At 53.8% G+C, this 9,890-nt stretch overlaps 1 protein-coding gene across 2 annotated transcripts; it reads right to left on the bottom strand.

Moving 5' to 3' along the window:
• Nucleotides 1–26: 26 nt before the first annotated feature.
• Nucleotides 27–8,259, bottom strand: NAGPA (N-acetylglucosamine-1-phosphodiester alpha-N-acetylglucosaminidase). Of its 2 annotated transcripts, none has more exons than XM_019468520.2 (11): nt 8,135–8,259; nt 7,593–8,048; nt 7,052–7,191; nt 5,992–6,100; nt 4,786–4,914; nt 4,082–4,287; nt 3,930–3,977; nt 2,787–2,915; nt 2,483–2,614; nt 2,325–2,388; nt 27–826 (listed from the first exon to the last, which is right to left on the bottom strand). In XM_019468520.2, the coding sequence occupies exons 1-11, from the start codon at nt 8,218–8,220 to the stop codon at nt 616–618; spliced, it is 1,710 nt and encodes a 569-aa protein (XP_019324065.1). In that variant the 5' UTR covers nt 8,221–8,259; the 3' UTR covers nt 27–615. The 2 variants fall into 2 exon arrangements, with proteins under 2 accessions (XP_019324065.1, XP_019324067.1); XM_019468522.2 differs by having other exon boundaries at nt 718–826; nt 2,313–2,388.
• Between the last annotated feature and the right edge of the window lie 1,631 nt (nt 8,260–9,890).

The raw sequence follows: 9,890 nt of genomic DNA on the forward strand, positions 1-9,890 counted from the left end.
TCAGGATTCAGACGCCACCCCGGGGATCCTTTAATTACATCAATTTATTCAAGTGGTAGAAAAACTGTCTTGGCAGCTGGACGCCAAAATAGAAAGCTTGTAAACATGATTTCATCCCCTGTCCCCTCCAAGGAGCTTCCTATGATAGGAAACAGAATTCTAATTGGCAAATTCCATGATGAGGTCTGTGGAAAAGGATCCCGTGACGTAGCCATCGTCTCTTTAATCCACCCCTGCCCAGGGGGGCTGGCTGGACCCTGCCACTCAGACATGGTGCGGTCACGGCGAGTTCCATCGCTAACAGCTCCTGCTTCAGGAGGCCGGAGGCTCTTGGGCAGCAGAGCAGCCCTCACAGGCAGCAGACACAGGCAGGCAGGGAAGGAGCAGTCTCTCTCCAGGGAGCACTGTATTGCTAGGGTTGCATGGGTCACAGCAGGTGACCAGGTGAGAGCCCAGGGCCAGATGAGGGGCTGAGGCACAGGTGCTATCAGAAGCTTGGCTTGGCACCAGGGCTGAGATCACCCAGATGGTCAGCGGTCCTGAAACGTCCCTTGTGGAAGTCAGACTGTAACAAAATGAGCCTTCAGAGCAGGCTGTGACAGGAAGCTGGAGGCTTCAGTCCTTGAAGGGGTTGTGGGCATCACCCTGCTGTTCCTTCTCCCCGGCCAGGAGCTCCCCATTCATCTCCTGCAGTGGGTGGTAAACATAGGCCCCATCCAGATGCCGGCTCCGCTCTGCTCTTGAACCAAGGAGCAAGGACACGTTCACCACCGTGCTGATCAGCAGAAGGAAAACTAGGACCAAGGTGAGGGCCAGCCAGGTGGTCCTGGGTGCAGAAGAGAAAGCCAGAACAGGCGGTTGTTGAGGAGTGCTGCAGGGGTTTCCCTCCCTCTCCTCCACCAGAAGGGAGGAACAAAGTCAGGGACCTCCAGGGGACTGTCCAGGAGCAAAATGGGCCTGGTAGGGCCAGGGGCACATTCCAAACCCATGCTCCAGGAACAGCAGTGACAGTCACCATGTGGAATGCAGGCCAGCACTGCCACATCCCCTGGTATTTCAAGAGAAACCATGAAAACAATTTTTTAATATCAATGTTACTGATTTTCAGATATTGTAATAAATCTTAAATTTTTTAAAATTATGCAGGCCAAATAAAATACAGTTGGGGATCTAATGATGATGTGGACCACAAAGGCGGGTCTCCGTTCCAGACACCTCAAAGCAGACAGAGTGTGGAGAACAGCACCCCTGCCTCCCTCCTGTGGAGCTGGCGAGGGCTTCCAATGATCCTTGCATTCCTTCACGTGAATCTGTGGCCAAAGCCCTCAACACAAAAAGAGACACACGCAGATTGCTGGGGGGCATGGTCGTTAGCCCCCCATGGCTCCCCTTCCTTCCCCGACAGCTGCCAATGAGTTCTATGTCTGCACTGGGGAGGAAGAGCTCAGTCTCACAACTGAGGAGCCCGAACTTAAGACTGAGGCCAGGGTGCTCCCGGGGCCCCTGTCCCTGCTCTGGGTGCATTTTCAAAGCACATTTCTATGTTTTTTGTTTTTTGTTTTTTTTCAGGTGTGGCTCTGGCCTTTCAGAGCCTCACCCCAGACTCACCAGGTCAGGACCTCCAGGAGGGACCTGCATTATTGATGAGACTGACCCAAAGGACAATGCCAGGAGATTTTCATTCATACCCACACTTGATTCCCACCTCCAACGCGGGTGGGGCTGGGCCGGCACCCAGGGTTGGACCATGAGGTGAGAACTACCTTTGGGAAGTTCTCAAAGCAGGGTCCCCATACCAGCAGCATAGCATCACCTGGGATAGCACCGGGAATGCAGATTCTCAGGCTCCCTAGGCTTACTGAAGCAGAAACTCCAGAGATAGAATCCAGCAATCTCTTTTAACGCACCCTCCCAGAGGTCAAGTTTGAGACCCACCTCACTAGAAAACAGACATAAAGCCCGCCACAAGGAGCACCCGGAAGTGCCTGAGGAAGTATGTGAATTCCTCAGGCTTGGCACTTGTGTACCAGGAGCTGAGAAAATAGGTCATGAGTCTCACCGCCAGGGAAAGGAACCCCATGCCCTGCCCCACTCAACTCCAACTGGGATGATGACTGGGGTCCTTCTCATCATTTCTGAGGACCACTTCAGTGGCTGTGAGCATCAGCTGTGACGCCCTCTGTGCTCACAGTGGAGAAATGTCATCTGGGTGCCCAGCGGCCACCTCCTAGCCCTGCCTCGTCCCTGAGCAAAGGCCATACCTCACAGGTGGAGGGAGGGGGGATTTCTTCCATCCCCGCCCCAAGTCCCACCTAATCTCCTACCCGGTGAGAAGGGAGAGTTCTCCTGTCCTCAGGGTGGCCTCGGATGCCCGGAAACACTGCTTCACTGTAAGACACCAGGGAGAGGCTGAGAGGCTGGAAGGGGAGGGGTATGCCCCCTCCTGCTCCCCCCCCCCCCCGGGATCTGGGAGGAGCCAAACCTTGGGAGAGGATGCTGTTAAGGGCTGGCGCCTGGGCCAGGCTACAGCTGCCGGTCTGGGGGTCACACGGACACTGGTGCTCACATTCGCAACGCCTCTGGCAGCCTGGCCCGTGCCAGCCGAGGGGACACTCTGCGGAGAGGAGGTACAAGTGGAGGACGCCTCGGTGGCAAGGCCTCTCTCTGCACTGACAGGATGGGCCCCAGGTGTGCGCAGAACTGGGCTGAAGCACAAATGCTCCCCAGGCCCCCCCAGGCTAGGCCCTGGAGGTACCCCTGGGTGGCATGGGGCCCATCTAGCTTACCCTGCTCACAGGTATGTCCAGTGAAGCCAGGAGGGCAGGTGCATGTCCCCCCAACTGGGTCACAGGCAGCTCCATTCTGACACTGGCACCTCATGGCGCAGTCCTCCCCGAAGGAGCCATTGCTGCAGGCTGGAGGGGGGAAGTGGGGAGTCTTTTCAAAGTCCAGCCCTGCCTTTGCTAGGCTGGGGGCCAAGACTGTAGACAGATCTCCGTCACACCCAGGGCCCCGTAGGCTCACGTATTCTTCCAACAGAAAGTTACGGACAGTTCTACTTCCAGGCAGGCCCTGAGGCTATGCACTCATGGAGACTCTCGTCTAGATGGGCAGGTGGCCAGTGAGCCGCAAAGCAGATATGGAAGTACAAGTGAGGACAAGTGCAGGAGGGACGGGACCAAGCGCAGCAGCAGACCCTGGGAGGGGGTGGGATGGGCAAGCCCCCGAGGGCAGGGCACTTAAGCTGGGGGTTCGCAGAGCAGAGCTGGGTCAGTGAGTAGAGGAGGCTCTGGAGCACCCTGGCAGGTCAGGCTGAGGAGCTCATTTCTTCCACTTACTCAAAAGGAAGCCCTGAAAGATTTCAAACTGTGGATGGTTGCAGTGGGTTGAACTGTGTCCCCCAAAAGATATGTCCTAATTCTCAGAACCTGTGAATATGACCTTATTTGGAACCAGAGTGTTTGCAGATGTAATTAAGTTATAATCTTTAAGAGATGACAGCATCCTGGATTTAGGGCGGGCCCTAAATCCAATGACCTGGGATCCACGTAAGGAAATGGACAGACACAGGGAGAAGGCCGTGTGAAGAGGCAAAGACTGGAGTAACGTGGCCTCAAGCCAAAGAACGCCTGGAGCCACCAGGAGCTGGAAGGGGCAGGAAGGAGCCTCCCCTAGACCTTTTGGAGGGAGTGCCGGCCCTGCAGACACCATGAGTTTTGCAGTTGTGGCCTCCTGAACTGTGAGAGAATGAATTTCTGTTGTTCTCGGCCATGCAGTTTGTGGAATTTGTTGTGGCTGCTGCAGAACATCAACGCGATGATTTAGTCAGGTGAGAGGAAGACATAGGGAGCGGGATAAAAGCAGCTGCCACGCTTGCCCTCTCCCCATGTGTCCAGGGCCGGGGAGGCAGCTGGCCTGCTGGCTTTTACCTTCACTGCAGTTGGACCCCGTCCATCCAGCTTCACAGCGGCAGCCAGCTGCCAAGACAAGACCAAGAAGGCCAGGTGAGGGATCAGGCAGGGCCAAGGCAGTGAGAGCTGGGAGCCCCGGTCACAGCTGCCTCCCCAGAGACCCCACTCACTCTCTGTGCAAAGCCCGTGCTGGCTGCAGTTGGAGGGGCCACAGTCCAGCTTGTTGCAGGCAGCGCCCTGCCAGAAGTGCCCCGTGCACTGGCAGCGCCCCTCCACACAGGTCCCATGGCCGCTGCAGTCAGGCGGCTGGCAGCGGGGCTCGTGCAAACACACCACAGTAGACACGCGGCGCGGACAGCGCCACATGTTGTCCTGGCTGCAGGGGGACATCGTGTGTGAAGAGAGGCCATGGTGCTGGTGAGCCCCAGCTAACCCCTCTACCCCCTACTGTAGCCCCTGGGGGATGCCTCTCTCTCTCCACTGCTCCTTCTCCAGCTGCTTATAGGTTCATCCCACCCTGACAATCTCTTCCAACCCCAGGGCCTTTACACATGCTGTTCTCTCTGTCCAGAAGGATCTCCCAGCCCAGCCTTGCCACCTCCCCAACCTTCAGATCTCAACTCAAGTTCCATTAGGCTCAGAGAGATCTTTCCTGATCTATCAACCCCCTTTCACTGGTGTGGATAGTACTCATACACTATGTATGATTCAACACTCTTCTTGTAAGCAGCGAGAAGCGGGGATCTTGGCTCTTCCTGCTCACTGCTGAATTCTCAGGGCCTGGCACATAGTAGGTGCTCAATATTTGCTGAATGAGACAGCTGGGGACAGGCTTGGACTTAAAACCTCAAGAAGGGGGCCCTGGCATGCTTACCAGTGATCTGATGGGTAACTGGCCAAGGTCCCATTGAGCACGAAGGTAGCGGAGCCCCCTCCATCGAGGTTGATGGCGTTGACCACATCCTGTTTCAGCAAAAACTCTGCCATCTCCCACAGGTTAATGCTGCAGCATAAGAGCATTAATGCTGACCATGTCCACCAGCGTTTCCAGTTTAACTGGTCTTACTTTCCATGGTGAACAGTATCACACTTGCTATGGCAGACAAATTTCTAAGTGGGCTCCCCCCAATAATGGCCTCTCTTAATCCCTGGGAGCTGTGAATATAATGGGAAATCACTGCCACGACTGTGTTATCTTATACGGCTCAGCTGTCTGCAAGTAGGGACACTGCCCTGGATTATGGGTGGGCCCAATGGGATCACAAGAGTCTTAAAAGCACACCTTTCCCTGGCTGGTGGCAGAAGGTGAAGTGAGAGGTTTTGGAAATACAAAGGGGGCAAAGGGACGGGACACATCTTTGCTGGCGTGAAGACGGGGAGGGTACATGCATGGGAAGGAATGTGGGCAGCCTGAAGGAGCTGAAGGTCCCCTGGCCAACAACCAGTGAAGAAATACAGACTTCTGTCCTACAACCACAAGGAAGTGCATTCTTCCAACCCCTCAAATGAGCTGGGAAGAGGATTCTTTCCCTGAAGCTCCAGATGAGAGCCCTGCCTGGAAAACAGCTTGATTTTGTCCATGGGATACCTCAAACACAGAACCCAGTTGAGCCCTCCAGACTTCTGACCTACAGAACTGTGATCTAACAAATGGGGGCTGTTTGTGTTTGTGTGTTACTCAGCAAATAACAAACTAATACACTCTCTTCACAGAGAAAGAAACTGTGGCTCAGAGAGGCTGAGCGACTTGTCTGTGGCCACAGAGCTAGTGGACAGCAGAGCTGAGACTGGAACAGATGTCTTCTCCCTGCTAACTTTGTAATTACTTCCTATTACCCCATCTGGAGCGCAGGAGAGAGGAGGCCTAAGTTGGGGGGATGGAGAGGAAGAGTGTGGAGGATGAGGAGTTCTCAGAACTGGGGCAGACGTAGGGACTCTTTTCGTGTGGGAAGGCAGGGGACAGATGGATGTGAACATCCCCAGGGAACAGCTGGGAGTCAGAAGGGGAGTTGTTGGTGGGCTGAAGTCCCTCAAAGCCGGACTCAGCCCAGGCCTGGCATTCCCAGTTTCCGGCACTCACCCCCGCTGCTCTGTCTGCCCATCTGCGTGGAAGAACACCAGCTGCCCCTTCCGGTCATGTCCCACTGCCGTTCTGGCTGACATCACATTCACAAATTTGCTAAAAGAACCTACAAGAGAAGAAGCCTGGCTGATGACCTCACCCTGTGGGAAGCCTCCGGGACTCTGCCTGTAGTTTCTGCCAGTCTAATGCCACTCTCCAACATTTCACTTAGATCGCAGCTTCCTGCCTCCCATCTGCCCCATCCCACTCAGTCTCCACATAGTAGCCAGAGGGCTCTTCTCAGGTGAAAATTAAGTGACATCAGCTTCCAGCTTCCAGTGGAAAACCCTCTAATGGTTTCCACTGTCCCCAGCACAAAAATCCAAGGCCCTGGCCTACTTGTTCCACCTCATCTCTGGGGGCTCCCTTCTCACCACCCTGCAGCCACTTTCTACTTTAGGGCTTCTGCACCTTCTGTTCCCTCTGGCTGGACTGTGCTTCCCCTCAGCTCTTCCCATGGTTTGCTATTTCCAATCTAGGGCATCTCCTCAGTGAAGCCTGCCCTGACTGCTCAGTCTAAAACAGCTCATCTCCACATCAGGGCCATAGCATCCTTTCACACCCCATTATTCCACACCTTGGTGCTTCTCAAATTGGAGACCCCATCAGAATCACCCAGGGGGCTTGTTAAAACACACATTTGGGCCTCATGCGCAGGAAATCAGGATTCTGATTCAGAGCTCCTTTCCTCTACCTGTCCCCTTTCCCCCAACTTTACTTTTCTTCCTCAGCACTTATCACTTCCTTTCATCTTCCTTTCAATAGAAAGAAAGCACTTACCACTTCCTTTCATCTTAATTTCTGTAAAAAAGAAGCACTTACCACTTCCTTTCAATAGAAAAGTATCTATTTCCTTTCTTAAGTATGCCCAAGAGCAGAGACCTTATTTTGTCATAATCACCACGGATTCCCTGTACCTAGAATAGTACTTGCTCAAAGACTTAAGAACAGACTCCTGCTCCAGCTCAGTGGTCCTGGTTCTCAACAGGGCTGTGCCACAACCTGTCTGACCCCAAACCTGTCTCCTGTGTCTCATCACACTCGGCCGCCTGGCTCTCGTTGATGTAGACACTTCCATTGCGGATCAGCCACACGACCCCACTCAGCAGTTGCACAAATGGGTTCTTAGTGTCCAGCACCTCCTCTTCAGACAGGTACCTGGACACAGAGAAGGCAAGAGATTCACTCACCAGCAGGGACAGCTACGGTTAGTAGGGGTCCCACTACCCTTCCCTCCTCGGCTTGGCTGGTTGATTCTTCCTGGTTTCCCAGGAACCATCCTGATCCTTAGTGCACCCCTTGTAAATAGTCTACCCATCCCAGTTAACACTTCATCTAATATAAACAACCATTCTCAGCAGATCTCAAGTTCATCCTATAGTCCTTAATTTCCTAGGCCATCACTCTGGCCAAAATACCACCCGATGCCTACTGACGAACCCTGCAATTAAAGTGCCTATTCCCATTCTGCAGAATGGACATGGAGGCTCAACTTTGGTAAATGACCTGAACACACTACCGTGGCCACAACCCAAATCTCAGGTCCCCTGGTTTCTCACCCGGTGACCAGGGTCCCGTCGCGCCGGATCCCGAACTGCGCGTTCTGCAGCCCCCCGGCGCTGCTCACCGGGCGCCCGTCGCTCACCACGTTCCCCAGGCACTCGCCCGTGTCCATGCGGAAGAAACCGCCGTTCTGGGCGACGCTGCAGCCAGCCGCCCTCGCCGTCTCCTCCACGGTGGCGCGGCGCCTCGAAGCGCAGCCGCCAGACCCACCGGGCTCCAGCACCGAGAAGGTACGCAGGGGCTCCGCTGCCCGCGTCAGATGGCCAGCCACCGCGCGGTCCGAGAAGTGTGAAACGAAGGTGCGCACCGCCGGACCGCGGGGGCTGGGGGTCGCCGGGGTAGGTGGCCAGCTCTCGTGCTCGCGGCTGCCGGCGCGCACCCTCGTGCAGTCCCGGGCGAAGCGCGCGCGCGCGTGGGAGTAGGGCAGCAGCAAGTCATCGTCGCGGGAGGCCCTGTGGGGACACGGCGGCCGTGAGCTCGGAGGGCTCAGGGGCGGAGTACTCCCGAACCAGGCTCAACCCTCGGGAGCTGTACTCACCCCGAGTCGAGGCTGCTGGTCGCCTCCCGGAGGAAGCCGAGCAGCGCAAAGAGGAAGACAAGCCAGCGACCCATGGAGGCCGCCATGTTGGACCCGGGGCCTCCAATCACGTGGGACCACCGCACGTGACTCAAGACTTTTGGTGGCAGCTTTCAGGCGGGACAGAATAATTTAGGGTCCTTTGGATATCGCGAGATCCGGTCCTATCACTTACTGTGTTTTTTTGTTTTGGTTTGGTTTTTTTCAGAAGAGGCGTGGCACTCGTGGTGGTGGGAAAATTCGTGTTTATGTAATTTCAAAGATACCGGAGGTTGTAAGAGTAATGTAAGGAACTCCCATATGCCTTCTACTTATCTTTACCAATTGTTAACTTTCGTCTCATTTGGTTTATCATTTCAACTTTATTCGTATACTTACCGCCCCCGCCCCCGAACATTTGCAACCAAGTTGCAGACATCTTTTACTAACAAGGACATCTCACGTAATCACAGGCCGAGTAAAATTAAGACATTACATACTGATAGTTTGTGAACCAATCCACAGTTCACATTCAAGTTTTTCCAATTTTCTGTATGATGTCCTTATTTCCCCCACATCCAGGGTCTAATACAGGAGTTGCATTTAGTTGTCATGTCTGTTTAGTCTCCCTGATTCTGGAACAGTTTCTCAGCCTTGGTGTTCTATGACCTTCACATTTTGGAAGAGGACAGACAAGTTGCATTGAGAACGTAATCAGCAGGGATCTTTATTTAAAAATTAAGAATTTTTTTTTTTTTTCGGGGGCGCCTGGTGGCTCAGTCGGTTAAGCCTCCGACTTCAGGTGATGATCTCAGAGCTCAGCTGGTGAGTTCTGCCAGCTTAGAGCTCTGTGCTGACAGCTCAGAGCCTGGAGTGTACTTCAGATTCTGTGTCCCTCTCTCTGTCCCTCCCCCCTCTCAAGAATAAACAAACATTAAAAAAAATTTTTTTTAAGGAATTTCTTTTTTTTATTTATTTACTTAAAAAGAGAGAGCGAGCACGAGCAGGGGAAGGGCAGAGAGGGAGAGAGAGAGAGAATCCCAAGCAGGCTCTGAGCTGAGCCTGATGAGGGGTTCAGCCTCACGACTGTGAGATCATGACCTGAACCGAAACCAAGAGGCAGACATTCAACCGACTGAGCCATCCAGGTGCCCCTAAAAATTAAGAATTTTAAGATGGAGACAGCAGAGTGTGAACGCAAGCATGGGACCCATCCTTGTGCAGGCCCTCTGTACCTGCACAGGTCAGAAGTCCACGAAGCTGGCCAGTTACTTTACTTCAAACTTCCTTTGAGGGAATACTTCTGTTTGGGCTTCTGGTCCAGGGCAGTGGCCAGAGGTAGGTTGCCTTTTGGTGCCAGTGCAACGTATAGGCCACCTTGGAGACAGTACGAGTTGAGTTAGCCTTTGGTGCACAGGTATTCAGGCCCATACCAGCCACCAGCCACCAGCCTGTTTTGGTTCACAGTCAGCGTTGTTAGTGCCTGAACTCAGACCCCTCTTTGAACCACTGTCCCCTAAGGCCAGTTAGGGTCAGTGTACTGGATTCGATAGTGTTCCCCCAAATTGACATCTTTCCCAGAACTTCAGATGTGACCTTTGGAAATAGGATCTTTGCAGATGTAATTCATGAAGATGAAGTCATAGTGGAATTGGGTGGGCCCTAGATCCAGCCTGACTGGTGTCCTTGTGAGAAGACACACAGAGAGAGGCATGCACAGAGGAAAGAAAGCCATGTG

Source organism: Panthera pardus, unplaced genomic scaffold (assembly GCF_024362965.1).
Source record: "Panthera pardus isolate Hobbes unplaced genomic scaffold, ASM2436296v1 HiC_scaffold_4, whole genome shotgun sequence".
In the NCBI taxonomy this organism is placed as follows: domain Eukaryota; kingdom Metazoa; phylum Chordata; class Mammalia; order Carnivora; family Felidae; genus Panthera; species Panthera pardus.